A 14,583-nucleotide genomic window follows, 5' to 3' on the forward strand; every position below is an offset into this window, starting at 1 on the left:
ACCCTCATGATTCCGCCTTGTGATTTCTGCAGAAGCAAGATGCAGCTATTTGTAGCTGTTTGTGCAAGCATATCTAGCTTAACTTACACCCCCTCATCATTCAGCCTTGTGATTTTTGCAGAAACAACAACATTTGCAAGCGCCTCTCACAATAACTTTCCACTATAAAGCACATTTCATTCATTCATTTATAAGACCACGGTTCTGTTGTACATTTTACTATTAAAAATTAAAACTTTCCTTCCAAACTTATTACTGCCACCTCACACCTTCAGCCCTTCTCAGATCTATTTCTACATCAAAAGCTGCCTCTGAATAAGTGTCATATCCGCCACAAGTTCACCTGTACCTCCACACACATCATCTATTGCATCCGCTGCACCCGATGTGGCCTCCTCTATATTGGGGAGACAGGCCGCTTACTTGCGGAACGCTTCAGAGAACACCTCTGGGCTGCCCGGACCAACCAACCCAACCACCCCGTGGCTCAACACTTTAACTCTCCCTCCCACTCCACCAAGGACATGCAGGTCCTTGGACTCCTCCACCGGCAGAACATAACAACACGACGGCTGGAGGAGGAGCGCCTCATCTTCCGCCTGGGAACCCTCCAACCACAAGGTATGAATTCAGATTTCTCCAGTTTCCTCATTTCCCCTCCCCCCACCTTGTCTCAGTTGGTTCCCTCAACTCAGCACCGCCCTCCTAACCTGCAATCTCCTTACTGACCTCTCCGCCCCCACCCCACTCCGGCCTATCACCCTCACCTTGACCTCCTTCCACCTATCCCACCTCCATCGCCCCTCCCCCAAGTCCCTCCTCCCTACCTTTTATCTTAGCCTGCTTGGCTACTCTCATTCCTGATGAAGGGCTTATGCTCGAAACGTCGAATTCCCTATTCCTGAGATGCTGCCTGGCCTGCTGTGCTTTGACCAGCAACATATTTTCAGCTGCGATCTCCAGCATCTGCAGACCTCATTTTTTACTCTGAATAAGTGCCAACATAGTAACGTATTCAGAAGAATGACTCCCTGCCATCGAGTCTCCATGAAATATTAATTAGCCCTCACCAGCCGTATCTCAGGATGTGAATAGGTTACAGAACACCAAACAGTTAGTATGTACTTGTTGAATATTTTTTAACAGGGCCACTGTCCCCTTAAATGACAAAAAAGTGCTTCTGTGGAATTGCATGAATGAGTGAAACTCACCAGCAAATAGTAAACAAATCTCACGACCCAGCTGCAGCACTCTGTTTAATATCCTTTATTCTTTTATTAAGTAGATGTATAATTTCTAACTTATTTAGACCATTTGGCATTGTACTTTTACTAGCATTTACAAGCTTAAAAGATAAAGGACTAAGACTTCTTGATTACTCAAGCAGACCGGACAGACACTCTTAATCCTATCAATAATAGCAGCCAGCACTGAGCAAACCATTTGCTGTTTCCCCAGGACAGAAGTCACAGATAAAACAGTGTAAAATCAGAGTGATAGAATTTTACTATATGTAAGAACTTTGTATAAAGAGGCTATTCTAAGAACTGTACTTGGAGAATCTATTACAGCCTCGAACTTGTGCTACTGCAGTTGCTGAATAAAGAGGCTAGTCTTGCCTCTCACTCTTTTGGTCATTATTTGAACACAAACTCACAGATCCTAGACTCTTCATGGGATGTGGATTTTGCTGGCTGGGTCAACATTTATTTTTCACCCTTAATTTCTCAGAGGGCAGTGAAGTCCAGAAGGTTGTAAATGACTAATTGTGAAGTTGAGGGTTCATTGGAACAGGATGAGAGGCTGAAGAAAGAAATCAAAGTGGGAGTGGGCTGTGAAACTAAAATGACAGGTGATTGGAAACCTGTGGTTGCATGTGTGGACTGAATGGGAGGGCTTTGCAAATTGACCATCAAAACTGGATTCATTCTTCCCAATACAGATGTAACTGCACCAGGAACAGTGAATATAGTGTATTTAATAAAAAGAAGCTGAAATAGTGGATGAGTCAAAAACTCATAACATTTAAGAAGGCAGGTGGTGATGACCTTATGATGACCTCCTCTTCCGTGTCCTTTCTACCCATTGTCATTTGCCTTCCACCAACATCCTTTTTATAATTTTATCTTCTGCTTTCTGCCTCCCCTACCACAGGCCTTTCTTTTCCTTCCCCCTTTTTCTTCATTTGCTTTTTCATGATTCTTTCAATGAGTGTGAGCATCACTGGCAAGTGCAGCATTTGCTGTTTATTGCTTTAAACCGAGGAAAGTCAACTACATTTCTGTGGAACTGCCATTATATGTAGGCCAGATCAGGTAAAGATGGTAGATTTTGTTCCCTAAATGGAAATACTGAACGAGATGTGTTTTTATGACATACAATGATAGTTGGTGATCATTAACAAGGCTAGTATCTAATTCCAGAGTTTGAATTTTATCATCTCCAATGATGTGATTTCAACCTGCACCTTCTGGATTACTAGGCTTGTAACGTTACTACTACACCACCATAGGTTTTAGTATAATCATTTAAACTTACATTTAAACTTACATTTTAGCCACTTCCTGGGTAAAAAAAAACTTTCTGCAGAATTCCTATTGATTATGAATGACTATCTTATCATTTATGGGCCCCCGGATTTGAATTGTCTTTTAGTGAAAACAGTTCTACATCTTTGTTAAACTCTATCATAATTTTAAATGTCTCCACATTTGCTTTACACTGAAGAAAAGAGCGCTTGCTGAATGCTACTCAGTTTTGGTATCATCTGTGCAAATCTTATCTTTATCTTCTCAGGATCTGTTACGTTTCTTTTGTAATTTAGTGCACATTACTTTTAAATAAAATATTTATCACTCCTGGTTACTCCAGCAAAACAAGCTCTCTTTAATCCTGACAATCAAACCTGTCCTGGTTACTATTCTCATTTTCCAGTCCACTAGTGTTCCGTGCCCTGAATTGTCCCCTGGTTGATTATACTCCATTATTAATTTAGGGTGACCTTGTCTGAGTCACTGATTTTGAAATACGCATTTGTTTAAACTCACCTTTGGACTCTGCCTTATGTAAGGGAAGCATGACTTGTAACAATTGCTTTCAACACAAATACATTGGAGACAGTGCAGAAGTGATTTACGAGAATGGTGCCAGGTATGATAAACTTCAGCTGTGAGGTCGGTTTGAAAACATTGGGACTGTTCTTCCTGGTGAAGATTTGGTTGAGGTTTTCAAAACCATCGTCAGGCTGGTTAGAGTAGTTAGGGTGAAGCTGTTTCTATCTGCAAAAGAAACAAGAATGAGAGGGCACAAATCTAAAGTGATGTGCAAATGAATCAAGGTTGACGTAAAATAATTTGTTTTCACAGTGAGTCATTAGGGTTCAGAATGCACTGCCAATGATGGAGGTCGCTTCAGTTGAGACATTCAAGAGGGCTTGGATTTTTGTTTTGGGTAATAATGGCATGCAGGGATGTGGGGAAAAGACTGGAGATTAGCACTGGATGATAGAGTCGGACTAGGTAATAGAGCCGATTCAGGCAAGGTGGGCCAAATGACCTCCTCCTGCACCATAATAATTCTGTGATTCTGTAATTTGGTGGCTTTTCCTTCCATAACCCCTTCCCTTGTGGCTTGCTGTAAACCCAACTGGTTATCTTGGTTAGAAGAAATGGTGCAAAGCTTTTTTGTAAATCTTTATGTTGTTTACATATTGTCAGAAATATATTTCTTTTGGTTGGGAATAATCCTTCTAAAGTGCCCTGCTAATATGACTTTGTAACTCTGTCGGTGAGGTGAATGATCTTGCATTACAAACTTCCTTTCCTGGTGATCTTTGCCTATATCCTATTCAAGGACTTCATTGAGATTCCATCCTGTTACATGTAGTCTAACTGTGTGTTCAGTTTTTAACTGTTAGATTTTAAGTTTGATGAATGTCTTGAGTAATTTTGTTCTACAATGTCACCTCTCCAGCTGTGGAAAGGAGATGACGGGATGCAAAACTAAACTTGACAAACTAAATGAAGAAGGGAGTGGAGAAATATGTTTTTGGGGAAGACATATCTTCATGGGATACCTGAATATGCCTGGACAGACTAAAGAAGCTTTAGATGAAGCGGGTTGGTTGCACTCAGGAGACTTGGGAAAAAAAGATGAAGACGGATTTCTTTATATCACTGGCAGAATAAAAGGTAAGATTACTTACAGTGTGGAAACAGGCCCTTCGGCCCAACAAGTCCACACCGACCCTCCAAAGACCATCCCACCCAGACCCATTCCCTTACATTTACCCAATACTACAGGCAATTTAGCATGGCTAATTCACCTAACCTGCACATTTTTGGACTGTGGGAGGAAACCAGAGTACCCGGAGGAAACCCACGCAGACACGGGAAGAATGTGCAAACTCCACACAGTCAGTTGCCTGAGGCAGGAATTGAACCCGGGTCTCTGGCGCTGTGAAACAGCAGTGCTAATCACTGTGCCACCCATAACTTGGCTTATGCGTTGTGTGGCAGATTTATTTCTCCTTCATCCTATTCTGAAATCATTAACTTTGAGAAAATATCCTAAAAGTGTGACTGTGCAAAATGCTCATTCATCACTTCTAAGTGTATGTATTACCAGGTCATCTGATAATAGTGGATGGCCAATTTACCTTTATTCTGTCCTGGCTCAACTGGTTACCTTGGACACTTTGCAGCTGTGATTACTCATATATAGACAGAGTTAAGGAGCTTGATTGTTCTTTTGTTTTACTCCAATTGAGAGTAACCATATTGGATGGAATCAGCTAACCTAATATATTCTTGGAATTGAATTAAAAGTTTTATTAGTTTGTGTACTGAACTACTCTTTGAATAAACCTGCTCAGCTGGCTGAGATGAGGAAAAAATGTTTTCACTCAAAGGATAATAAATGATAGTAAAATAAAGGGTACGTAGGTTAGTCTGATCTTAGAGTAAGGTAAAACGTTGGCACAACATTGAGGGCTGAAGGGCCTGTACTGTGCTGTACTGTTCTATGTTCTGTGAGACTGAATCTGTGAAATTCCTTGCTGCAGAAGGCTGTGGACACTGAATATATTTCAAAAAAAGGTGAGAATCAAGACATACGGGTAGAAAGAAGGAATATGTTATTGAGACAGAGGATCAGCTATGATGATGTTGAATGGCGGAACAGGCTCAAAGGGCTGAATAGCCTTGTCTGCTCATGGTTTCTATGTCTTAGCATTGTAACAAGATCATGAAGATGGCTGAAAGGTCAGGAGTAGCCTGGTGGTGGGTGGATGTATGCCTGATAGGCTCAGGCAGATTGATGCTGAAAATGTGTTGCTGGTCAAAGCACAGCAGGCCAGGCAGCATCTCAGGAATAGAGAATTCGACGTTTCGAGCATAAGCCTTCTGCAGACCTCATTTTTTACTCAGGCAGATTGATTACATGATGTGCTTCCTCATCACTATGTGTAAGAAAGTGTAAGTGGTGGGGTTGAGGACTTTTAAGTGCCCATTAATTGGCCCCTTAAGAGCCTTAACAAGTTTAAGGGTGGAGCTATTTAACAATTGTAATTTGCTTGATAATTTACTTTTAACTTGGCTTAATTCTGCATTATAAAAAATATATTTTTATTCAGAATTTGTTTTCTTTTCAAAATTATAAATTACAAAAATATAACAATTTAAAATTATAGCATCAATTACAATGAACTAACTACTACCTTACTCTTCAAAACAAATCAAAACTTCACTCACTACAAATCTATAAATAAATAAATAGCACCATTCAATGCAACCACACTGAAGTTCCCAACCTTCAGGAGCATTAATTATTACTCCCGTATTTATTTGGGATTCTTCCTTGCAGGACACAAGGTTCATGAAACCTAATCATCATGGCTAAACAAAGGCCCTAGTTAAAATGGCAGACAAGCCTGTTTCCAGATAATTCAAAAAGGGCTGCCATGTCTTATAAAAAAGTTGCATTTTATGATGCACCTTGAGGAAATCCAAAGGAATGTGCTCCATAATTAACTTACACCACCCAACAGGCCCTGAGGGTTCTCAGACACCCAGCATATCAAAATGGTCTTCCTCGCACAGTAAGTGAGAATGGTGAATAGCCTGTTCCCCATGTGCGTTTAAGGAAGATAAGTTCAGCAGACCCAAGAGCAGAGAGACCAGGCCTACCTTAACTTCGGTCCCCAGAATCCCCTCTATTACTCCCGCCACAGCAGTCTAGTACCTATGAAGCTGAGGCATGACCATAAACAAAGATCAAGAACAAAGAAAATTTACAGCCCAGGAACAGGCCCTTGGGCCCTCCAAGCTTTTGCTGATTTAAATCCACTGTTAAACCTGTTGCCCAATTCCTAAGAATCTGTATACCTCTGCTCCCCATTTGCTCATGCATGTGTCCAGATGGACCTTAAATAGATTTATTGTGCCTGCCTCCACTACATCTGCTGGCAATGTGTTCCAGGCACGCACCACCCTCTATGTAACGTACTTTCTGCCTATATCCCCCTTAAACTTTTCTCCTCTCATCTTGAATGCTTTACCTCTTGTTGTTGAATCCTACAGTCTGGGAAAAAAGCGTATCTCTATCTACCCTGTCTATGCTCTTCATGATTTTGTAAACCTCAATCAGGTCCCTCCTCAATCTCCTTTTTTCTAATGAAAACAATCCTAATCTACTTAACTTCTCTTCATAGCTAGCACCTTCCATACCAGGCAACATCCTCGTAAACCTTCTCTGTACCCTCTCCAAAGCGTCCACATACTTTTGATAACGTGGCAACTAGAACTGTACACAGTATTCTAAATGTGGCCAAACCAAAAGTCTTATACAATTTTAACATGACCTGCCAGCCCTTGTACTCAATACCCGTCTGATGAAGGCAAGCTACCATATGTCTTCTTGACCACTCTATCCACCTGTGCAGCCATCCTCAGTTCACAATGGACCTGAATTCCCAGATCTCTGCTCATCAACTTTTCCCAAGGCTCTTCCATTTACAGTATAGTTCGCTCTAGAATTAAACCTTCCAAAATGCACTCTCACATTTGCCCAGATTGAACTCCATCTGCCACTTCTCCATCCAACTCTCCAGTCTATCTATATTCCCCTGTATTCTTTAACAGTCCCCTATGCTTTCTGCTACTCCACCAACTTTGTGTCATCTGCAAATTTACTGATCAGACCACCAATGCCCTCTTCCACATTTATGTATATCATAAACAACAGTGGCCCCAACACTGATCCCTGTGGAACACCACTGGTCACCTTTCTCCATTTTGAGAAACTCTCTTCAACTACTACCCTCTGCCTCCTGTTGCTCAACCAGTGCTTTATCCACCTAGTTAGAACACCCTGCACACCATGTGACTTCACTTTCTTCATTAGTTTACCATGGGGGACCTTATCAAATGCCTTACTAAAGTTCACATATAATACATCTGTAAGTCTATGTATTTGACATCTACAATGAGTGAGGGCATCTATGCTTATTTTACATTTGGCACATTGGAGATGCTCCCTTTTGAATTTCGCAAGACGATTTGGGGCCAAATGAACTCTATGAAGAACCTTCAATTGCATGGCATTAGTTTTGCTACAGATCGAGATCTTTCTCATGTTCACCCATATGTTCTCCCATGTCTGAGGTCATCTCAACTCCCAACTCTTGCTTGCAGACCTCACATAGTTGCTCAATATCACTCGAGGCACCGCACCCCAATAGGTGGTAAAGGGTACTAACCAAGAGAGTGCTTGTGACATGAAGCAGTCTCCTCTCTGTGTCAGAACTATAGGGATTGGTCAAAAGTGTAGTCTTTTTCTGGATGAACCTCCTTCTAGCTTGAGCCACGCCCCAAACTCAGGGCAAAGGATAAACAACAAAAATAGGTCTTATGGACAAAAATAATTTAAAAGTGGGCACTTCGCCCATCCCCAAGCCTACCTTGATCTCAATTGTGGCTGTTAAAAAAAAAAGCAACACTTTCTGAAATAAAATAATAGAGGGAAAAGGAGAAGTACACAAGGTAGAGAAAAAAATGTAAAGAGGAAAGAGTAGAGAACCATTATTGTCCATGTTTTTTGGACCATCCAGTCTATTTTAAAGTGTCCAGAAACTTATCTGCTTTTCCTGAGGAGTCAAATACATGCACAAACCCTTCGTGATTAAAACAGAGCACCACCGGCTATCTGATGTAATGTTGAATATCAAGATCCCTCTGTCTCTTCTTCGCTTCATTGCAGCACTTCCTCTTGTGGATCACGGCCGCAGAAAAATCCTAAAAAACATAATCATTGATCCTTTATAAATCAGGGTCTGAGGATCCTTTCCAAGTGATTTGGTGGCTTCCATTACCTTTGTGTGTCCCTGTAGGACTGGAATTGCACTGGGACTGGGTGGGGGCGCTGGTCCGAACCAGGCCTCTTTCATTCTGCACCCAGCCCGCCTCAACCTCCCAGCTCACAAATTGAGGCAGCCATCCTTCAAAGAAACTGGCTGGCTGCTCGCCTTCCTCTTGCTCCAGAAGCTCTGATTACTCGGATGTTTTATCTTCAACCTCAATTTTCAAGGTTGTCGACCTGTTCTACCAAGGCCTGTACCTGCTTCTCCATGGCCGAGATACATCCCGATGAGGACTCAACCATGGTGACTCAGCATTCCTGATGAAGGGCTCCTGCTCAAAACGTCAATTTTCCTCCTGCTTGGATGCTGCCTGACCTGTTGTGCTTTTCCAGCACCACTCTAATCCTGACTCTGATCTCCAGCATCTGCAGTTCTCACTTTTGCCTCATCGAGTGGGCCGCTGTGTCCTGGGTAGTGTCAATCACGGATCCAGGAAAGTGGGGAATATTCCATCATACCCCTGGTTTTGCCTTGTAGATGGTGAACGGGCTTTGAGAATTGAGTAAGTGTGATCACTGCAGAATTCCCAGTTTCTGACCTACAGTTATTGCCACAGTATTTTTATGCCTGTTCAGTCTTTGGTCACTATGAGCACCCAGGAAGTTGGCAATGGTGGATTGAGTTCAAAAATGCGTTGGTTAAGTCTTGTAGGGTTGGAGATGGTTATTGGCTAGTACTTGTGTGGCACTCATCCACAAGTTCTATCAACAGACACATTGACCTAGACCCTATATACCGGCCACTGCAGCGGACAGCAACTGACAACCGGAAGCGGCAGATTCAAACCACTATAAAAACCGGAGGAATCAGCACAGAAGCGCTTCACAGGAGGCTCCCAAGCACTGAGGATGTCACCTAGAAAGGGGACGAAATGTTTGCAACAAAAACTCCCAGCTCGGCGAACAGAACCACACCAATTGTGTACTTGTGTTTCAGTGAAAGACTACCTCATTAAATTTAAAAACACAAAATATGATCCATCAAGCCAGACTTCTCATGTCGTTGTTTTGCTTATCTCTTTTGAAGAAATGTACAGACTTATTTTATCAAAGATCTTTAAAATATTGCTCACTGAGTTCTCACATCAATTCCAGCAAGAGCAAATTGTTACTTGAAGCAACTTTTGGACCAAATTTCGGCAGTGTACTAACTTATTGAGCTTTGTTATTGTTGATGAACTTAGCCCTCTTTTCCTTGTCTCTTGGTGCATGTCCTTCCCACATACTCCCCCTATCAGTCTCACTGCCCTCAGATTGCTGATTGATTGCTCAACCTGGTCCTTTGCGTTGGTGCTATTAGCTTGCTTAGAGGAACAATAGAAAATTGAACAACAATCGTTGGCTGTCAATTAACTCGACAGATAGTAGTTTGGGAGGTCACAGGAAAAGAAAGTTGAATTGACACTCCCCTTGAATGGTACTCCTGTACAATGGTACTCCAGAGTCAACCTCATGTTCTATTCCAGAATTGGTATACTATTTAAGTAATAAGTGAAATATATAAAAATAAGAGCAAATCATAGGAAATAAAAACTAAAAAATTGTAACTTCACCTGGGCCTGTATCTTTTGAGAGAGATGAGTTTTCATCGTACCCTCCGTATCCTAATTACAATTTAGTCCTGTAATGCTCCTGAATGAATTTAGATTCCATACAGTGTGGAAACCAGCCCTTTGGCCCAACAAGCCCACATGGACCCTCCGAAGAGTAACCCACCCAGAACATTCCCCTACATTTACCCCTGACCAATGTACCAAACACTACGGGCAGTTTAGCATGGCCAATTCACCTGACCTGCAGGTCTTTGGACTGTGGGAGGAAACCGGAGCACCCGGAGAATGTGCTGCAAATGTGTTGCTGGTCAAAGCACAGCAGGTTAGGCAGCATCTCAGGAATAGAGAATTCGACGTTTCGAGCATAAGCCCTTCATCAGGAATAAGAGAGAGAGAGCCAAGCAGGCTGAGATAAAAGGTAGGGAGGAGGGACTAGGGGGAGGGGCGATGGAGGTGGGATAGGTGGAAGGAGGTCAAGGTGAGGGTGATAGGCCGGAGTGGGGTGGGGGCGGAGAGGTCAGGAAGAGGATTGCAGGTTAGGAGGGCGGTGCTGAGTTGAGGGAACCGACTGAGACAAGGTGGGGGGAGGGAAAATGAGGAAGCTGGAGAAATCTGAATTCATACCTTGTGGTTGGAGGGTTCCCAGGCGGAAGATGAGGCGCTCCTCCTCCAGCCGTCGTGTAGTTGTGTTCTGCCGGTGGAGGAGTCCAAGGACCTGCATGTCCTCGGTGGAGTGGGAGGGGGAGTTAAAGTGTTGAGCCACGGGGTGATTGGGTTGGTTGGTTCGGGCGGCCCAGAGGTGTTCTCTGAAGCGTTCCGCAAGTAAGCGGCCTGTCTCACCAATATAGAGGAGGCCACATCGGGTGCAGCGGATGCAATAGATGATGTGTGTGGAGGTACAGGTGAACTTGTGGCGGATATGGAAGGATCCCTTGGGGCCTTGGAGGGAAGTGAGTGTGGAGGTGTGGGCGCAAGTTTTACATTTCCTGCGGTTGCAGGGGAAGGTGCCGGGGGTGGAGGTTGGGTTGGTGGGGGGTGTGGATCTGACAAGGGAGTCACGAAGGGAGTGGTCCTTGCGGAACGCTGATAGGGGAGGGGAGGGAAATATATCCTTGGTGGTGGGGTCCGTTTGGAGGTGGCGGAAATGGCGGCGGATAATACGTTGTATGCGCAGGTTGGTGGGGTGGTAGGTGAGAACCAGTGGGGTTCTGTCTTGGTGGCGGTTGGAGGAGCGGGGCTCAAGGGCGGAGGAGCGGGAAGTGGAGGAGATGCGGTGGAGGGCATCGTCGATCACGTCTGGGGGGAATCTGCGGTCCTTGAAGAAGGAGGCCATCTGGGCTGTGCGGTGTTGGAATTGGTCCTCCTGGGAGCAGATGCGGCGGAGGCGAAGGAATTGGGAATATGGGATGGCGTTTTTACAGGGGGCAGGGTGGGAGGAGGTGTAGTCCAGGTAGCTGTGGGAGTCAGTCGGTTTATAATAGATGTCTGTGTTGAGTCGGTCGCCCGAGATAGAAATGGAAAGGTCTAGGAAGGGGAGGGAGGAGTCTGAGACAGTCCAGGTGAATTTCAGGTCGGGATGGAAGGTGTTAGTAAAGTTGATGAACTGTTCAACCTCCTCGTGGGAGCACGAGGCAGCGCCGATACAGTCATCGATGTAGCGGAGGAAAAGGTGGGGGGTGGTGCCAGTGTAGTTGCGGAAGATGGACTGTTCCACATATCCTATGAAGAGGCAGGCATAGCTGGGGCCCATGCGGGTGCCCATGGCAACTCCTTTAGTTTGGAGGAAGTGGGAGGATTGAAAAGAGAAGTTATTTGGAGGAAGTGGGAGGATTGAAAAAGGTCCCCAACGCCTTATTTTCACTATGGACATCCAGTCCCTGTACACATCCATCCCCCATCACGAAGGACGCAAAGCCCTCCGCTTCTTCCTTTCCCGCCGCACCAACCAGTACCCTTCCACTGACACCCTCCTTCGACTGACTGAACTGGTCCTCACCCTGAAACCCGACCTTTTCCTCCGCTACATCGATGACTGTATCGGCGCTGCCTCGTGCTCCCACGAGGAGGTTGAACAGTTCATCAACTTTACTAACACCTTCCATCCCGACCTGAAATTCACCTGGACTGTCTCAGACTCCTCCCTCCCCTTCCTAGACCTTTCCATTTCTATCTCGGGCGACCGACTCAACACAGACATCTATTATAAACCGACTGACTCCCACAGCTACCTGGACTACACCTCCTCCCACCCTGCCCCCTGTAAAAACGCCATCCCATATTCCCAATTCCTTCATCTCCGCCGCATCTGCTCCCAGGAGGACCAATTCCAACACCGCACAGCCCAGATGGCCTCCTTCTTCAAGGACCACAGATTCCCCCCAGACATGATCGACAATGCCCTCCACCGCATCTCCTCCACTTCCCGCTCCTCCGCCCTTGAGCCCCGCTCCTCCAACCGCCACCAAGACAGAACCCCACTGGTTCTCACCTACCACCCCACCAACCTGCGCATACAACGTATTATCCGCCGCCATTTCCGCCACCTCCAAACGGACCCCACCACCAAGGATATATTTCCCTCCCCTCCCCTATCAGCGTTCCGCAAGGACCACTCCCTTCGTGACTCCCTTGTCAGATCCACACCCCCCACCAACCCAACCTCCACCCCCGGCACCTTCCCCTGCAACCGCAGGAAATGTAAAACTTGCGCCCACACCTCCACACTCACTTCCCTCCAAGGCCCCAAGGGATCCTTCCATATCCGCCACAAGTTCACCTGTACCTCCACACACATCATCTATTGCATCCGCTGCACCCGATGTGGCCTCCTCTATATTGGTGAGACAGGCCGCTTACTTGCGGAACGCTTCAGAGAACACCTCTGGGTCGCCCGAACCAACCAACCCAATCACCCCGTGGCTCAACACTTTAACTCCCCCTCCCACTCCACCGAGGACATGCAGGTCCTTGGACTCCTCCACCGGCAGAACACAACTACACGACGGCTGGAGGAGGAGCGCCTCATCTTCCGCCTGGGAACCCTCCAACCACAAGGTATGAATTCAGATTTCTCCAGCTTCCTCATTTTCCCTCCCCCCACCTTGTCTCAGTCGGTTCCCTCAACTCAGCACCGCCCTCCTAACCTGCAATCCTCTTCCTGACCTCTCCGCCCCCACCCCACTCCGGCCTATCACCCTCACCTTGACCTCCTTCCACCTATCCCACCTCCATCGCCCCTCCCCCTAGTCCCTCCTCCCTACCTTTTATCTCAGCCTGCTTGGCTCTCTCTCTCTTATTCCTGATGAAGGGCTTATGCTCGAAACGTCGAATTCTCTATTCCTGAGATGCTGCCTAACCTGCTGTGCTTTGACCAGCAACACATTTGCAGCTGTGATCTCCAGCATCTGCAGACCTCATTTTTTACCCGGAGAATGTGCAAACTCCACGCAGACAGATACCTGAGGTGGGAATTGAACCCGGGTCCCTGGTGCTGTGAGGCAGCACTGCTAACCACTGAGCCACTGTGTCTTGTAATGAGATTTTAGTTTTAATAAATTAGTGTAGCTAACTTGTTTCTGATATAGTATTTAGTAGCCTATTTTTACTAGCTATTTAGTATCTGTAGTGAAAAACAACAGCAGGTCAGGCAGCATCCACGGAGAGAGACTAAGCTAATGTTTCGAGTCTAGATAACTCTTCATCTGTTGCTGCTTAATTGTGACCAATGGATGTGAATATCTATGACATTGTATTCTATTATGTACAGGAAAAGGCAGAAAATGGCCCTGACTTGACCTTTGGAAATTGTGTAATGCTGTGCAATGTGTTTTTTAAACTACTTATCTGGCATAAAGATAAGTAGTTAATGTGGTAAATTGCATAACTTATTTTGATGTTTTAATTCCAGAGTTGATCATTACAGCTGGCGGAGAGAACATAGCTCCAGTCCCCATTGAGGATGCTGTTAAGGCAAAGCTTCCTATCATTAGCAATGCTATGCTTGTTGGTGATAAAAGGAAATTCCTCTCCATGCTTCTCACTTTGAAGGTCAGTGTCATTGTGCAGAAACCAAGATGAGCCTTTACTTTTTAGTGTTGGATGTTCTGATGCTTCTTTGCTGGCAACACAAGATTATGAGCTTTCCCAGTGTTATTACACGTTGGATGTTAAGGCAGAAACATGCACAGGATGAAGTCAAATAAATTCACTTTTTCTGTTCTGTCTTTAAGATTTGACAAATGTTGGCTGATGCTGGTGGGTAGGTGAGACAGAGGAGGGAAAAGTGAATTGAATTATTCTCATTATCCTCCTCTTCTGTTCAGAATTTTTTGGCTTTTGAATTTGTTTTATTCTTTATCTCTCCCTTTTTGAAAATAGGCTGTAGTATGTTTCCCCACTTGTGAAGTGCACTTAAAAAAGACGCTCAGCAAATTCCTTAGAGTTAAAAGAAGGTAGAATTTATTCCTGCATTTGAGGGGAGAGTTTGTGACGGACATTCACACATGCATGTACATCCAAGAAGGAAAGAAGAGAGAAAGGAAAGAAGTGACAAATGACAAAATGCATAAAATCAAACTATTAGAATTAGTTCACAAAAGTTAGAAAGTCCAGTAAG

General features: G+C 44.7%; 1 protein-coding gene across 1 annotated transcript in view; it reads left to right on the forward strand.

Annotated features, from left to right (window-relative positions):
• LOC132826833 (long-chain-fatty-acid--CoA ligase ACSBG2-like) overlaps positions 1-14,583 on the forward strand; it is a 91,558-nt gene that overhangs the window by 53,395 nt on the left and 23,580 nt on the right. Inside the window, exons 10-11 of the mRNA XM_060843477.1 lie at positions 3,973-4,190; positions 13,876-14,015. Of these exons, the coding sequence (XP_060699460.1) occupies positions 3,973-4,190; positions 13,876-14,015 (358 nt within the window). The remainder of the gene's footprint in view (positions 1-3,972; positions 4,191-13,875; positions 14,016-14,583) is intronic.

The sequence above is a fragment of the Hemiscyllium ocellatum genome, chromosome 1, assembly GCF_020745735.1.
Source record: "Hemiscyllium ocellatum isolate sHemOce1 chromosome 1, sHemOce1.pat.X.cur, whole genome shotgun sequence".
Taxonomy (NCBI): domain Eukaryota; kingdom Metazoa; phylum Chordata; class Chondrichthyes; order Orectolobiformes; family Hemiscylliidae; genus Hemiscyllium; species Hemiscyllium ocellatum.